This window comes from Danio aesculapii, chromosome 6 (assembly GCF_903798145.1).
Source record: "Danio aesculapii chromosome 6, fDanAes4.1, whole genome shotgun sequence".
NCBI classification, from domain to species: domain Eukaryota; kingdom Metazoa; phylum Chordata; class Actinopteri; order Cypriniformes; family Danionidae; genus Danio; species Danio aesculapii.
In genome coordinates this window covers 43,441,761-43,460,098 of record NC_079440.1, presented here as the reverse complement: position 1 = coordinate 43,460,098, position 18,338 = coordinate 43,441,761, and the positions used below count along the sequence as shown (strand labels likewise).

The 18,338-nt window shown below is 35.4% G+C and overlaps 2 protein-coding genes across 2 annotated transcripts; both read left to right on the top strand.

The window, feature by feature from the left end:
- Positions 1–417: 417 nt before the first annotated feature.
- Positions 418–5,098, top strand: trub2 (TruB pseudouridine (psi) synthase family member 2). Its single transcript, XM_056460305.1, has 8 exons — positions 418–633; positions 734–868; positions 2,514–2,588; positions 2,670–2,731; positions 3,074–3,155; positions 4,194–4,266; positions 4,354–4,490; positions 4,590–5,098. The coding sequence occupies exons 1-8, from the start codon at positions 510–512 to the stop codon at positions 4,976–4,978; spliced, it is 1,077 nt and encodes a 358-aa protein (XP_056316280.1). The 5' UTR covers positions 418–509; the 3' UTR covers positions 4,979–5,098.
- A 5,267-nt stretch (positions 5,099–10,365) lies between these two features.
- On the top strand, positions 10,366–15,071 carry hdhd3 (haloacid dehalogenase-like hydrolase domain containing 3). Its single transcript, XM_056459123.1, has 3 exons — positions 10,366–10,596; positions 10,911–11,292; positions 13,737–15,071. The coding sequence occupies exons 2-3, from the start codon at positions 10,963–10,965 to the stop codon at positions 14,130–14,132; spliced, it is 726 nt and encodes a 241-aa protein (XP_056315098.1). The 5' UTR covers positions 10,366–10,596; positions 10,911–10,962; the 3' UTR covers positions 14,133–15,071.
- Positions 15,072–18,338: the final 3,267 nt, after the last annotated feature.

Here is an 18,338-nt window from a genome sequence, read left to right as displayed (position 1 = left end):
GACATGACAGGTCAACTTCGAGCTACACACATTTTTTGCACTTTTTTTTATGAAACTACGTAACTACAACACAAATATGTTGATGTTGGAATTTTAATGTGGTGTATAAAAATACATATAATTTAACGTGGTGTTTACACATTGCTAGAAAACAACTAGCGTGTGGTACTTTCTCAGTTTGCTCCGCACTGTATTTTAAGACATTTATGACAGGGAGACGATATAGTGTAGTAATACATAATGGGAACTGAATTAAAAGTTTATAATGAATATGTAAACGTCGACAGCTTCATACCTTGTCACGTTGTTTTATCATAAGGTGCTGAGCTGACTGTAGTTCCTGGTCCAGTAGAGGACGCTGAAGCGACTGTGATGCTGTAACATCAGTAGAAGAAGAAAATCACCCCGGAATTTCAACACACAACATGTGAAATCGCTGCTTCCCTGCCTGAAGTCATCTCGGTCACTTTTTATTTGTATTTCACTTATGCTTGTCCTATTCGCTTCTGATGAAGATGGCCACGCAGGCCGTAAGTCTTTTTCGTAAAATGGACGGTCTGTTTGCGGTGTACAAACCGCAGGGAGTTCACTGGAAACTTGTTCGTGACACCATAGAAAGCAATTTACTCAAAGGTAGTGTTTGCGTCATGTGTACTGTAAATTATTGTAGATAACGGCTGTAGTAAATTATGGAGGAATGTGATTATGATTAATGATTAATCTGTGTTTGAAGCGCTGAACTCCAGTCCTCCAGGAGCTCCTCGGCGTGAAGTGCAGTTTCAGCTTCTGTCCAGTGGAGAAAACAGCAGCTCCAAAGAGCTCATTTTATCTCCATCCATGGTTCCTTCTCTGGCAGATCATCCTTTAGGTTAGTGGAGAACACTTACAAGAACATGTCCCGGTCGCACTTGGGTCATTCCTACTGTTCGGTGCAATTTGTGTCCCCAAGCCATTTTATGGTACAGAATATTTAAAAATGCATTTTTAAAAATTCCTTAAAGCTTTTCTGATAGGATTATCCAATTGAACACAATAATAAGTGCTCAAAATTAAATTAAATTTAAAATATTTACTCGTAAGTAGCTGCATTGCCATGTCCCAGGTGATGTATGCTCATGTTCAGTTACAAATATTTGTTCAGTTACAAATATACAACTTTGAAAAATCTTTAAAAAAAAAAAATAAAAATAAACTATTAATTGATTTTGTATTGTCATATATGTAATACGTCTCACCAAATACTATATATATAAAAATAATAATAATAATATATATATATATATATATATATATATATATATATATATATATATATATATATATATATATATATATTCATCATTCATTTTCTTTTCGGCTTAGCCCCTCCGGGGTCGCCACAGCGGAATGAACCGCCAACTTATCCAGCATTTGTTTTACGCAGCAGATGCCCTTCCAGCTGCAACCCAGCACTGGGAAACATAGATTTAAACTAAGATTTAATTGCATTCCAGTTTCTTTTTATACTAAACAAAATGCATTACATTTACAATGAGCCAAAAATCATAACAAGTCTTTTTTAGATAATTCTTGTTTAGTAAATACCTTTTAAAAATTACTATTGCAGGGTAACGTGAGGGACATTTAACTCTTAGAAAATGTAAACATTACAGTAACTTTATTTTAAACAACTTTTAAAAGATATGAGAATGTTCTGTAACAGGTGGGACATTTGGCCTGTGTAACATGTGAAAATACTGTAAAAAATGCTAAACCGTAATATCCTGAGCTGGACCAGTATATTTTTCTTATAGTTCAATAAGTACTCCTCCAACTGAAATGAAAAAATCCTGGAAAATGTAACATTTATTCAGGGACAGTTACTATCATGAAATGGTATCTAATAGTAGGAATGACCCCATTTGACCTCAATCAATCAGTCCAGCAAACTAAAATAAATAAATAAAAATTAGTTCTTACTTGAAGTATTCAATACCTATTTTTTACTAACCTAAATCAGTGAATTATTAATACTATCAACAACATATTATATTGACATTCTTCAATTGGGATTCACGCTAATAGCTGTGATAAAATGAAGAAAGAAATTATGTTAGTACATGTGACAAATATATAATACATCAACTGCAAGACTGCACTGCAGATTTTTTTTGTCTTTCCTATTGCTATGCTTATATTATCCGTGTCAAATATCTCTTTCAAATGTCTTTCTTTCAAAATATACACATGTAATAGTAAGGAATTTTATATTTTTTATATATAATAGTAATTAGAAAATAGATTTTTGTAATTGATTATATAGAAACACAATGAACACGTTTTACTTGCTATGCTTAACTGATGTTTAAGCAGAATTTAAAGTCAAACTGTTTATAGAGATTTTGTTTTCATTTGTGAAATATCTTCTAGATTTTGGTTTTTGATCCATTGAACCCTTCTGAATTATGCACATCTGTGAATTAGCCATGCACCGTTAACTTCCAAATAAAAACCCTGTTTATCGTCTTTTGCAGTGACAGGTCCTCAGTTTCACAAGGTTCATGTTGGAGTTGGTCATCGATTGGATGCCTTTTCTTCTGGAGTATTAGGTGACCAAACAATTAAAACCCTAAACTATGAAGGATTGTAATGTGTTCTCGATGCTCAATTCTCAAATTTTTTTGTCCCAGTTTTAGGTGTTGGGAAAGGAAATGGTGTCCTGGAGCATCTGTGCAAATCACATGTAACCAGGGTAAATGTTTAATGTCATTTATTTGAATGCTAGTCTGTTTGGATGCTTTAATTGCTTATTTTTTAATATTTTTCTTAAATTGATATACAGTAGTCGACATTTGAATTAATTCATCACCTTTCATTAAGACATCCTAAAAATATTGAACAACACCCATTGTTGTTTTGGGACAATTTTGAAAAAAAATTTTTGATCCACTTCGTATATTGGCTACTATATAAATAACTAATAGATTTGTAATTTATACTATGTGATGCTTAAATTAACTCTATAGATGTTTACTGTTCATGCATTTATGGTAATCATTTTATAATAACTGTTGTGTTTATTTTCTTTATGAAGGACTATATAATTGAGGGCGAGTTTGGAAGAGCCACTGATAATTTCAGTCACACTGGTCGAGTCATTGAGAAAACCACATATGGTAATACGTTTATTACAGTATCAAAATATTCATAACCTTAATATCAAGAAACTGCAGTGCTTCCCACACATAGACTTTACTTGGGCTGACTGCCCAGGTATATCTAGTGGCACTTTTTTTTTTACTATTATTATCATCATCCTTTTACACTTTTTTGTTTCTGCCCAATATAAACAAACATCTGCGAGCGATTAAGTAGTGGACGATCTTCTTTCCTTTACCGGTTTACCGGTCATACTGCTCGTTCTGTGTGAACAAGAACTGTCAACACTCCCACAGACAGTCTCACGTGCTCTGCAAACTTACAAAGACCTGCACCTTTTTGTGTCCGGTCGGGGTTTCTAAATACTCTAAAATGTTAGGGATTTGGTTTTGCTTTCATTTTGTAAGCTGTTGTTAAATTTATGCACACAGCCGCGAGAGACATTAAATAATTAATTCTTTAATCTAAACGACTCAGAAAAACTTTACTAAAACTTGGAGAGGACGAAATTACATCTAAATTGTCTGCAGAACATTTGTACACTGTTAGAAATGGGTAATGAACTCATTTGTCATATTTAAATAATCTACACATTTTTTTCTTGTAATTAATATAATTTTTTAGATATTTATTCTTTTTGTCTGTCATTTATTTCTAATTTGCTGTATATTTTATTTATTTGATGACGTAAGTATATTACTTATTTATACATCTAAAATGTTTTGGCAATACTGTACAAAATGTCATGCCAACGCTCAGCAACTTGAACTTAAATGAGAGCTAGAGAGAAGCAGATTTGATCTGTCAGTGGCTGCACATGGCTCCTGAACAGCATAGCAATAGCATCTTTTCTTAACTTTAACCCACTGAAAAGAAAGTTTCAAACAAATAATAATAAAAATAGTGTTAAAATCAATTATGCTTTGTTTGTCGTATGTAGTTAACTATTTATAGTTAACCTGTGGGAAGTACTGAACCGCTTTACAAATTGCATTATGTTTAAAATACTAACTACCAATGTTGAGTCATTTTATATCTACATTGCTTTGTTTTAGACCATGTTACCCAGGATAAGCTAGAAAGAGTCCTTGCCGTGATACAGGGATCCAATCAGAAAGCATTAATCACGTGAGCCACTTTAAAAATATTAGCCTACATTTTCACATTGCTTAATTCATACTATATTTCTGAGAATCATATTGTGTCTATATTCAGATATTCTCAAGTGGACTTGCAAACTCAGGAGGCTTATGAGCTTGCAGCGAGAGGTTTATTGTATCCTGATGGTAAAAGCCCACCTATTTTGACTGGCCTGCGATGCATAAAATTGAATCTGCCACATTTCACTTTGGGTTAGTACACTGAATGATGCATGTACATAAATGTAACTAGATGTCAGCTATATTTGTAGAGCCAGTAACCAATGTTCTTTAAAATATGCAAATTCACAGAGGTCAAGTGTGTGAATGAGACTCAGAAGTATCTGTGTAAATTGATTCATGAGGTTGGACTGGAGCTGCGGGCCTCTGCGGTCTGTACTAAAGTGCGAAGAACACGAGATGGACCCTTTAAAGTAGAGAACGCACTCACTCGACAGCACTGGACTGCAGACAGTGTCTTACAAGCTATTGGTCACTTTCGCAAGACTGTCCGCAAAATCAGAAAATCTGGGATGTACAGGCAGAGTGCTGTCCGGCTGACCTCAGACGCGGATATCAGAGAGCAAATTCAATCTGGACAATCCGAGCATATGAGTGGAGAGCAGGATGAACTCTCTGACATGATTGTGGAGAGAGAGAGACCTGGGAGACCGGATGAGAAGATGAGAACAAAAAATTAAATTAACTTCTTCCTCAATTAGGAATGATTTGAGTTCTGAGACATACTTACTTGTTCACTATAATTTATGTATGTGTTATACTTTCTTTATTGTGTGTCATTAAATGTGTATTTTAGCAAAGTTTTTGTTGTCGTTATTCTGAAGTTTAATCTGTATTTTTTTTTTATTTATAGTTTTCTCATGTTTACATACAGGGTATTCGCAGAGTCTTAAGTCTTAATGTCTTAAATTTCAAAATCAAAAATTTAGACCTTATTCATTTATCTTATTTTCGGCTTAGTGCCTTTATTAATCAGGGGTCGCCACAGTGGAATGAACCGCTAAATTATCCAGCACATGTTTTTTACGCAGCGGAAGCCCTTCCAGCTCTAACCCGTCACACCCATAAACACTCATTTCCACACATACGCTACAGACAATTTTGTTTATCCAATTCACCTATAGCGCATGTCTTTGGACTGTGGGGAAACCCACGCGAACACGGGAAGAACATGCAAACTCCAGAGAAATGCCATCTGACCCAGCCGAGGCTCGAACCAGCAACTTTCTTGCTGTAAGGCTGCACCACCCAATTTTAGGCCTTAAAAAGTCTTAAATTCACTGAAATTTTGTGTTATATGTGTTTAATCATTTTAAACTAGTCTTAATTTTCCTATGTATATGTAAAGCTACCCAATCAGACCAACACCCATCCAATTACTAATAAAAGTTTATTTATGAACTCTGTTTACATTTCTATATACATACAATTTAGTTATCTTTCTTACAATAACAGTGGTTTTTAATGTTTTTTTTTTAATGTTTTAACTGGGCCATTTCAAAAAATCCTAAGCGTTTAGCCTTGTGAAAGTCTAAAATTTCATTCATAATGTTCTAAAATTTGACTTGATGAAACTTGTAGAAACTTTGTACATATTCCTGAATAGCCAAAATATTAGTAATTGTAAAAATGTAAGTTTCCACGTATTTATCAACTGTTCATCAGAAAAGTAATTCAGCTTTTCTAACATCTGCACATTTAAACTTTTTCCATCAGTGACAGTATTTTTGAGCTTCATTTTTCAGACTGATAAGGACAAATTAAGTATTACAAAACGAACTGCTCATTAATTCTCAAAATAAAGAATTAAGATGCATTTAAAGCCAGGGAGGTGTAAACAATTGTACCGAATGATGATGGTGTTATTGTTCTTGGTGAAAAGATCAGTGTTATGAAAAATCATACAGAAAAAGGTCAAATGTAAGAGTTAGAAAACCAAAGGATGGACAGGACCTGGACATTTGTCTAAAGAACAATGGACAGGTTTAATTCTTAGAACAAACAAAGGACTAACGAACAACTAGAAAAAAAAAAAAACATTAACAGTTGTGGATATTGAAGGGTGTGTAGACTTTTTGAAGCTTTTATTTAGATATTTAATTTTATTTTGTTTTGTATTGTGGACTAATTAAAATAGCTTATTTAGGACATTCATAAATAGTAATATAGCAATTAAAATGTGTTACAATTATTAGCACTTTATGTATACTCACTTAAAACAGTTGGGTTAATAATAACCCAACAGGTAACCCATAGATGGGTCAATTTGGCACCGACCTTCTGTTGGGTTATTGTAACCCAATCCATTGGGTTAATAAGGTTAACCCAACAATTTGGGTTATAAAAATAACTAATTTGTTGGGTTATTTTGCCAAAAAGTGGCTTAACCCCTAAATAATAATAAATTATTATTATTATTATTATTATAGTAGTAGTCATCTTTATATGAAAATAAAAAAATACACAGCTTTTATTACATTGGCAAAGCTTTATTTAAATCCATGAATTTAGTGCCACATCTTTCACAATAACAAACGCCTGAGAGCAGTCTAGTTCATCCCCAAGCAGCAGGACAAGAGGGTTCTGTCTCTGTTGCTCCTCCTCCTCTAAGTACTGAACGAAATACAAGTATACACACATGAATTAAATAATGTCCAACATTTATTGTCATAAATAATGCACCTAGAATTCGCAAATCAACAAATTCTTGTTTTGCCTCCTGGTATGAGGGCCGAACCATCTTGCTGCACAATCTGTATGGCAGTGAAGAAATGATAGCTGGCTGAGTTGTTAAAGCGACATCTCCAAAGTGGGATCTCCAAGGCTGTCTTTATATCAAACAGAAAAAAACACAATTAAACTCAAAACAAGACCCTCATATCAAAGGTGAAATGCTATAAATTGGGATTAAAACAGAGCTGTTATGCAGGATTGTCTCACCAGATGAAATGTCTGCTTGAACTGGTTGATCCAAGGCTCTTCTTTTTTTGCAATACGAGAGGGTCCGCAGTAATGCATCTCCCCAAACTTCAAAAAGTTTCTTTGGTGTGTGGGTATAAAATACCTGTCCTGAGCAATTTAAAAATAAATAAACAAAAACAGCACTTAAAGTCATGCCATGCAAACAGTACACTGGATTTATTAAAGGGATATTTTACACAAAAATGGAAATTCTGTCATCTGTAATTCACCCTCCCCTTGTTCTAAATCTCTCCTCAGATGAACACAAAACATGATATTTTAAACAATATAGGTAACTAAACCATTCTTGATCCACAGTGAAATTCCAAAGCGTTTTTGTCTTCTGTTGAAGTCAGTGGGGACTATTAAGTTTTTCATTTGCTTTGTCCTTTAAAGTTATCCTTTTTGGTCAGCAGAAATAAATAAAAAATAAATAAAAAAAAATAAATCAACAACTTGAGGGTGAGTAAATGATGAATACACCCAAAAATCAGGGAAACACCCATATACTACGGCCAATTTAGTTTATTAGATTTACCTATACTGCATGCGTTTGGACTGTGAGGGACATGCAAACTTCACACAGCAATGCCAACTGACCCAGCTCCAGGACATGATGGATTCGCCTCTGCTGCTGAATGAGGGTGTTTCAACGATTTTTGGGTGTATTTCTCATTTACTCACCCTCAAGTTGTTGATTTATTTATTTTATTTCTGCTGACCACAAATGATAACTTAAAAGACAAAGCAAATCAAAAACTTGATAGTCCCCACTGACTTCAACAGAGGAAAAAATGCTGTGGAATTTCACACCAAGAATGGTTTAGTTACCTACTTCTCCATATACTAAATGATGTTCGCTCCAACCTTAAAACAGAAATTTTAATTTTTAAATTTTTAATTTGCAAATGTATGCCGGACCAAATAACAACAAAAATCATGTATTTACCCAGTTTAGCAATGGAGAAAAGACAACTGGAAGGCTGGAAGTGGTCATCTCCCGGGGTACCTTAAACAGATAAAGAGAAAAAAAAAACTATAAAAATGTGCACTTTTAGCTGCAGAATTAGTCTTTTATGTGAGTTCTTAAGGTACATCACATTTGCAAATTTGGTGGGCAAATAAGGTCCATTTTACATGGTCAATTGTGCACTGATGTTCATCAGTGTGCTTAATTCTCATGCTCAGAAACTTGCAAAAGAGTCAAACTCTTGATCACAGATTTCTACTGAAATAACAGTCATAACGCAATAATTAATATAAATAGGTTAATGTCTGTAATATCTCAATTTGGTCAAATGTTCCAGGAGTGGAGTTCTGAAATTTCTAAACTGTGCTTAGACTCTAAATCAGTCATCTGTAATTACCTGTGGTTTCATGCCTGATACAGTCTAATACCAAATTCACACTGAAATAAGGCACAGAAACGCTTTTGAAAGAGGCATTTGTGTCTGTACACACTACCAGTGCTGTTCAGAGAAGTATAAATGCATTTACAGAAGAATTACAAATGTATAATTTGATTTTAAGACATATGGTGATGTAAAGACACCTTTACAGTATATGATACTGCTTAAGTGTGTGTATTGGTGCATTTTTACATCATGTAAATATTACAAAATACAGAGCTGTTGTTTTCTCACCTTTCTCAACAAGATTATCGAGGATTAAAGCTCGCTCGGTCCAGAGCAACCTACAATGAACAAACAAACAAAAAATAAAATTAACCACAAATTAACATGAGCTGACAGACAACATTTATCAGTTGAGTGGTCACAGCATCACCTGAATTGAAAACTGGGCAAGGACAGTGTATGTTTAAGGGCTTTGTATTATTGTTTATTAGCATATATTACTACTATTATTATACAAAGCTAGCAGATGTTACAATTCTTATATGTATAATTTTTTAAGCTTATATTTAATTGCTGTATGACATATATAACCGATTAAACATTAATATTAGCATCTAACATTATCAGGGTTGTGGTTTCATCCCTGTAGGTTAGTATAAGATGAAGGGAAAATGTAATTTTCAGGGCCTTCAATATAGTACACACAAACAGTAATAATAACATTTCACTTTCAATAGATAATAATCAAGTACCTTGAAATGGATCATGAATCCTCTTCTGATAAAAGACGATGTAGCAAGCTTCTGCTCTGCTCGTCCAGGATAACTTTCTCACGTTGCGATCCATTCAGCGCCCTCTAGCGGCGAATAATAACCAATAATAATATAATGCTCAGATTCCGTACTTCTTGGGAAAACTAGCAACTTCCTGAACAAAATGTAGCACATATATGTGTCTATATTAGTATTTAATTGTTACAATATAGTTTCCTAGCGAAAGGACAGTGTTTTTAGACAACATAACATACCTTCAACAAGACTGGACGCGACTCCGGTTAGATGTCTCTGCTGGGTCCTAAAGACGAGAAATACTGCGGAATATCTCAAATACGTGTATCATTTCCTCCAAAAGTAGTGTAGAGATGAACACGGAGGTAGAGAAAGCGTTTTTATCCGCATATAGATCGGCTATGAAGCGCGCACGCTTGTATCATCAATAATTACGAGTCCAAGTGAAACAGATATAAAAAAACACGACACGAGGAGGCAATTTGATTAAAAAAATAACAATATTACTGCATTAGAGCTTGCATAAACTTTATAACGCAAGAGCAACATCACGTACGCATATTAATACAGCGGTTCTGTGTCAGATCAATCAGTTGACTGTTGAAATTTCAAAATTGTAACCCAACTGGTTGAGTTATTAAATAAATAACCCAATAAAAGGTTTAAAATAACCCAACAAAGCACCAAATATTTTTAACTCAACCATTGGGTTAAATAAATAACCCAACGTTTTTTAGAGTGTAGGTATCTAAAGTAATAAACTATAGACAAATTAATTGATTGTTAGATTTAGATTTTTTTTTCTTATGATTTTTAATTATTAGTTGTATAGGAACCAGGAGACAAACCTTTCAACATTTATTTAAAACCATAAAGAAATAGATCGTTCAAGCTATATCAAATATGGAACCTTTGATAGCATGATCAAATCCTGTACGGACATATGTAATGTTGAACTGGTTCACTCTTCAGTTCAGTCAGATACTGGCTGTTTCTCAATATGCATTCTTCAGCGGTCTTGTGTTCTCGTGTAACGACATGGTCAGCTGCCAAATTCAGTTCCAATACTCAAGACCGCATGAAAGGACGCGTGAAAGTTCCCGATTGTTGTTACAGCATAAAGCGAGCTGTCAAAATGGACGGGACTTCTGTGCCCCAGAAGCTCTGAGCGGTAGAGAGCGAAGCAGAAACGTGGTATGTGTTACTTTTCTCAGCGCTGCTAAGAACGGCCCAATCACAGTCAAGATGATTTACTGGCTATCGTTAGATTGATGGTATGAACTTGTATCTTATATTGGAATCAAACTCTTTCCATAATATTGGTTCAACAATCCCCAATTCCACAAAAAACATCTTGAGATTTTAAAGAAGCGCAATGTTGAATTTCATAATATTTTGAGCCACCAAGCGCCTCCTAGAGAGAAGCGACAGTTTATCTTCAAGTTAACAGTCTGTTTACCTTCGGTTTCCCTAGTGTTTGTTTTTAACTCTCCGCTTGTCCTCTGCAGGTCATGTATGCCATTTCTCTTATGAAAGTGTGATATTTTGCTGTGTTTGGTGATGCGTGTGCCGGTGCGGTGGGTGCTGTGGGATGTGAAGGACACCCTGCTGAAGGTGCGGCGCTCGGTTGGAGAGCAGTACTGCAGAGAAGCTCAGCGAGCAGGACTCCAGCTGTCCCCTGTTCAGGTGGAAACTGCTTTCAGACAGGCCTACAAGCAAAAATCAAAGCTATTGCCAAACTATGGCCGAGCTCAGGGCATGGACAGCCAGGTCTGGTGGACTGGACTAGTGAGGGACACTTTTGGCCAGTGTGGGGTCCATGATCTTGCTCTACTGGACAGACTAGCCAACAACCTCTATCACAACTTTTGTGGACCAGAAAACTGGGAGGTAAGATGTTTTTAGCTATTATTATATAACTTGCAATGATTATTTTCAGTTTATTTTAAAAGGGGTTGTTCACCCAAAAATGTAAATTTACTCAGCCTCGAGTGGTTGTATTAATTTATGAGTTTCATTCTTCTGCTGAATACTAAATAAGGTATTTTGAAGAAAGCTAAAAACCTTTAACCATTGACTTCCATAGTAAAAAATTTCAGCTTCTTTATATCATTTTGTGTTCAACTGAAGAAAGAAACTCAAACTGGGGTGTGTAAACCATGGTTAGCCAACTAAAGTTGCAAGTTACGTTGTTACAAAATAGTTCGTTTATTTGTCATTTCCCAAATCTATTGTTCCAATGAACATTCGCAAACTGTCGCAAACTTGTAGGCTTGTTAGAAACAGTTCCTGTCTCTGTTCTATTCCCAGTTATCCATTCTATGCCCTATTCATGTAGAACATTCTAACATGTAAAGTTGGAATTATAAAAAAAAAAAACATTTAAGTCATCACTCTTAGGTGTAATTTGCTATCAAAGTGTTTTTACAGTTCAGTTTTTTGTCATTTTGAACACAGCCGTTGTTCATGACGAAAGCTATAGGTGACCTATCATTTGAAAGCGGAATTTACATCTCCAAAGCTTGTGAAAACAAAAAACATAGCATACGTTAATGCTTTTAATTTATACTAGGTTATTTATTAAGTATCTGTACAGTATATGACATGGGCCTGTTGGTTAGAATATTTCTGCAGTGGTTTGCATGTGCCAAATTATAAAAGACTTTTTTTTTTAAATAAAAAATAAATAAACAATATATGAAATAATCATCATCGTCATCATCATTATTATTATTATTATTAAAGTAGAACTTTTTTGATTTCCTAATGAATACTATTTATATTATAATATAATTTTAATTGCCATGATTATAATAAATCATTGTGATGCTGTAGTGCAGTAGGTAGTGCTGTCGCCTCACAGCAAGAAATGAGCTGTGACAAACGAGATATTGGATGCGAGGAACTGCTGGAAGAGTGTTGTTTTAATGGAATTTTTGATACCACTCGCCATATAAAAGAAAAAAAAAACTCCCTATTTCTCGGTAGCTTAGATGCACTTGGTAGGTGCAGAGAATAGTATCAGACAGCCATGTGTGTATAGACTATCCTGTCACAAAATGCGGCGAAAATCCAACTCGACGGTATTAGTTTGATTGCAGTGTTTACATGTTTACAATCGAAGAGCAGCATTTTCAGCGGATCTTTCAGTCCATAATATTGTAGTGATGTTAACATACTGTAAACTTAGTAACTAAATTATTTTGACTGTGGTATGTCTTTAAAAACTGAAAGAGTACTGCTGACGTTACTAACTAACTTAGCCTCTGAATAAACATGAACAAAGAACACTGACCACACTAATGGTGACTGTCTAGTGCCAAAGTGTAAGACCACATTTGGTCAATCTGTCTTCTCTGTAAAGGGAGCCAAACTGTGGAATGATTAACCTGTTAGCTTAAAATTTAAAAGTAACCTAAATATTTTAGTAGTGTTCTTAAAAAGTGGTTAAAAGCAAAACAGCAGTGTTTGCACAAATAGTCTATTGTTAGTTTGTTGGATCATGTCACCTTTGCTTTTGCTCCAGTAATTTTATGCAAAGAATTATAATGCTGTGTATATGTTTATTATTGACATGAAGTCCATGTCAAATAAATAAATAAACTTACCAAATCTGTAGAGACAGGACAATCAACACAAACTGGAACTGTGTCTTTTTTTGGAAGAAGGTAAGTGGCAAATCCAGATTTCACCATTTCCAGATGCGAAATGCTCTCGGATAAAAAAATATTTCTTAAAAACATATTTTTGTTGCGTGTTAGCAGACCACTGTAATCCACACTTGACTCCAGCCGCACTCTCAAACAAAACCTTCGCTGCGGCACATTTATAAACGCAACACTGACAAACTTATTCTTATTCTTATTCTTCCACTTGTTTTAATTACGGTTGGCAACACAACGTTGCGTCTCTCTGCCGTCTGAACACTGTAAAAGGTAAAAACAGTCTTCGAAGATATATCATGCATATTAATGAAGTTGTACCTCATTCACAAGAGAGTGCACTGATTGGTTCAAACCAAGTCTTTCTCATGAATTGTGAAAACTCAAAACGTTCTACCCGCCGGTACAGACATCCAGTCTCCACACTGGAATTTACACAAGGATCTAATCGCTGTGATGTAGCTTCACAATTTCTTTTCAAACATGAAGAACAAATTTGCTCAAAATAACACAAAAACAATTAATTTTGACTTTCTTTGTGAAATATATGTGTCTTAATAGTGTTTTTAGCAGCGTGGGCCACATATATGACTGTCAACATCTCAAAAAAAATGTGTTTTGGTGTTTCGTGCTCCTTTAAAATAAGCATGACTGATGTTCTCTGCCTGTCAGGTGTTTTCAGATTCTACCGGAACCCTGAAGTCCTGCACAGCTTTGGGACTCAAGCAAGGTGTTGTTTCCAACTTCGACAGGCGTTTGGAAGGGATCCTGAGGGGATGCGGTCTTCTCACTCACTTCTCATTTCTTGTGACCTCAGAAGACGCCGGGGTGGCTAAACCAGACCCTGCCATATTTAGCCAGGCACTGGAGCAGTGTGGAGTTCCTGCCTCCAGTGTAGTGCATGTTGGGGACCATTATGTAAAAGACTATCTGACCTCTCGCTCTTTGGGTATTCGAGGTTACCTTCTCAATAGACAAGACGGTCAAACGCACGCTGATATTCCTCCAGAGCATATACTGAAGAGCTTAGATGAACTACCGGCTCGACTGCAGCAGGACACAGACTGAGAGTGTATAATAATATATAAAGTAGTTTAGATTTAATTCAATTCTGTAATGTACTGCCATTTTATTTAATTGTTATCCTGCTCTTAAATTATTTTAATAACTGAAAGTTTTCTAATTGTTATCCACTGATTTGTATAAATGTAGTTTGTGATATAATGCAGCTCTCAAATTCATTAGGTATGACTGACTGACAGCTATAGTGCCACATATAAACTCACCAGATTCTTTATTAGGTAAACCTTGTTCATAACTGTTGGATAGTGTATAGAAAGTACTGGAAGACATTTTAGCACATACTGACATGTTGGCATCACTTGCAACAATCTAATTCGTACAATTTAGTACGATTTGCTCATCCTCTAATGATGGTTGGGTTTAGGGGTGGGGTTAGGTGCCACGCCTCCTTTTTAAAAATTGTACAATTTTGTATGAACTGAACTGAATTTGTATGAATTAGCCACTAAACTGACAAAACGTAAAATACTTACGTTTTCTCGTGAGATCAGGCTGGAATTTCCCATCCATATTATAGGTTCCCTGTTGTACTGAGATCTGGTGAATTTGGAGCTATCCGAGTATGTGATTCTGATGCCTTCTACTCTCCTCCAACCTTAGCCATTAAAAAGGTATGCAGCTCACTTCTCCCTCTGATCATAATCTGAAAATCTCAGAAGAGCAGCCATTTCTGAATTTCTTGTTTAATGTCAGAAATTCAGTTGCTGCCAGAAGTGGTGTTAGCAGGTCACTTAAAGGGATAGTTCACACAAAACAAAAATGTTCTCATTTACGGCATCTAGCTGTCTGCAACTCACAAGGTCACCCACTGAAGCTAAGCAGGGCCACGCCTGGTCAATACCTGGATGGGAGACCACATGGGAAAGCTATTCTGAAAAAAATTATGTCTGCAAAGCTGTTGCAAACAATTTATTTGTGTTAAATTTAAACAAACAAATTAAATTTAAGAAAACTAAACTTAATTTGTTTGTTTAAATTTAACCCAAATAAATTGTTTACAACCACACTTAACGTAAAAAATAATTAGTAAATCCAAGGAATCATCTTTGATTAATTTTTTTTCAGTGTAGGTTGCTGATCCCCATGTCATAATTGCTTCATCATTGTCTCCTCTCCACCAATCAGCTGGTGTGTGGTCTGGCGCCATCACGTCATCCAGGTGGATGCTGCACACTGGTGATGGATAAGGAGATTCCCCCCCAAAAATGTGTAAAAGCGATTTAAGTGTCCAGAAATGCGCTATATAAATGTAGGGAATTATTATTATTATTATTATTATTTACGAACACTTGACTTGCTCCAAACCAGTTTTACATTTTTTTTTGAAGAATATATTAAAGATATTTTGAAGAATGTTGAAAACCAGTAACCATTGACTTCCATAGAATTTGTTTTTCCTATTATGTGTCAATGTTTACAGTGTTAAACAGAACAATAAAAGTCAAGACTTGGAACAAGACAAGGATGAGTAATTGATGACAGAATTTCCATTTTTGGGTGAACGATCCCTCAAAATCCCTATCCTGATTCTCTGTTTCAGCAGATCTTGACCACGTTCACACACATAAATGCACTGCGTGACTGATATGTGATTTGATATTTGTGTTAACAAGCAGGATTACCTAATAAAGTTGTATAGTTTTACCTCTCAGGCATTACTTATGGGCTCTATGCACAGCTAGTGTTTTTCAGCCAATAATGAACTGCCGGTGAAAGCTTAATGTGACTATTTTCAATTTCATAAGGTTCCTTTTACAGCATCGATGTTGTAATGTAACTCAAGTATAATCAGTTAAATAGATTTAAACGTCCATTTGGCTGTTAAAGTGAAAAAAATAGACGCTAAACTATTTAAACGCAGGTGCCGTCATTAGCATGCTAGCGCAGAAACTCCATTAAAAATACTGTGGTAAAATTAATCTCCATATTTTAAAAACATGGCCCGGAAATATAGAATTCAATGCAGTGCTTCTTGTCTGGTCTGATATCCACTGTATATCGTATCTCAGCCAGGCAGTGAAGATCGCTGTTTTTTTTTTTTTTTTTTTAAAGAAATCTTATCTTAAATGCAGCGATTTTGAATGAGATGACCGGAAGCCCTGGGGCTGGCTAACTGCAGGCTGTCCGTGTGCTTTGTGTGGTGGCCAGCAGATGGCGCTGCTGTAGATGTAATGAAGTGGACAGACTGGGGGATGTTATTAGTGCAAGATGGTGCGACAGCTGAACCATCTGGATTTGCATTGTCGGACAACATCAGCTGAAAAACAAGCACAAGCGTTTATATAATGAAACCGTTTTCTATTTTACACCATTGGCAGCGCGAGCCAGATTACAAATTCTCCAGCGATATCTAGTTTAGATAATGCCATCAAAAACAATAGAAGTAGTCTCTGTAGAGTGCTGATATCATTGTTACAGTGCAGAAGCTGCGTGGGCTCACAGTGGCGAGGGAGATCGCTTAACCCTAATACCCAAATACTCTTATTCCTCTCCATCTGCTCCAGCACAGATATCAGCTCTTGGACAATCACTAAACTGGGCCAAAACCGAGATGGTAACAAAAATAAGAATACATATCATATCATACTCTACTGTGGAATTTGTATTGTGCTCAGAAGATTATAAAACAGGGACAAACACCAGCAGGACTCTTGTGGAATCTCCTCAGGTGTTGTTCACTTACACTGGAATGTATCCTACTTTTGTGTGTGTTTCTATATGCTCCGTAAGCATGTTGTGGATCTTACGGAGTTCCCTCAGCAGAGCGCTTAAAACAAAGCTGGCTTTAGAGGCTCAGCTAGTCGGCTATGAGGGGCTGTGCTGCAATCCAATTGAAAACCTTAATGGGATTGGCAGATGCATCAACTGAGGATCGTGAAGGAGAAGAAAGGGAGAGGAGATCCAGGTTAAGAACAGTTAAGATAAAATATGCAAAAATGATGTTGGGAAGAAAGGGATTATAGTGATTATCGGCTATGAATCTTTGAATTTTATAGATGAAACACAATGTTTTTGATGAGAAAATCAAAAAAAGATGTGATGCTAACAGAAGCATTGATAACTTTAATCAAAGAATTTCCTGGAAAATTACAGGAATGTTTTTAGCAGTAAGTTCATTCTGGTACTTTACCAGTAAATTTCATGGGAAATTCTGTGTGAAAGGAGCTTATGTTATGACACATGAAGTGAGTGCTTGTAGAATGTTCAGGATAATGCTAAAAGAGCAATTCTGCTTTATATTAATAGCTCCTTTCACACAATTCATTCATTTCTTCATTTTCTTTTTGGCTCAGTCCCTTTATTTATCATGGGTCGCCACAGTGGAATGAACTGCCAACTTATCCAGCATATGTTTTACGCAGCGGATGCCCTTCCAGCTGCAACCCAGCACTGGGAAGCACCCATACACTCTTGCATTCACATCCACACATACACTACAGTATTTCACACAATATTACCTGTAAATTTCTGTAAAATTACCAGAAAGAATTTACCAGTACATTAAAAAAAAGCACTCTTCACGAAGAATTCTGTCAATTATTATGTTAAAACTTTCCATTCTGAAAAAAATGTAGGAACTAATTGTACAGTATTTTAAAAGGGGTCTGTTTACATCTATTCTCTGTAATTTACCAGTAATTTTACAGAAAAGTCTGTTTGGGTGAAATGAACTATATTGTGGGAAAAAAGGAATACATTAGACTACATATCCAGAGTACGGTCTCAAACTATCATATCATTGTAATTTTAATTATAATAATCATGTCTGTTAACATTACACTAGTAAAAGGCTTTCGTTTGGAGCATCGTTCCCTTTTAGCAAACTAACGGTAAAAGGGGTGTGGTTAAGAATATTGAAGCTGTCAAACTGACGTCAACAGAGAAGGATCACCACACTAAATGTGGAAGGCAATGGTCAGACTTTAAAGATTACACAAAATTTTTTTCAGTGGATTAAATTTTATGGATTAATTGTTCACCTAAAAAACAGCAAAATAAACATTTTAATTTCTCATTTCACATGGACTTCACGGTTTCTCACTGCTCGCATTTTTATTTTAGATTGTTGTTGAGAGGAAATTGTGCAGCACATTTTTTCCATCTAAATGTTGATCTCAGCAGCATTGATGATGTCCGGATTTTCTTTTAAAAAGTTTTTTTTTTACCATGGTAAAATGTTAATATACAATA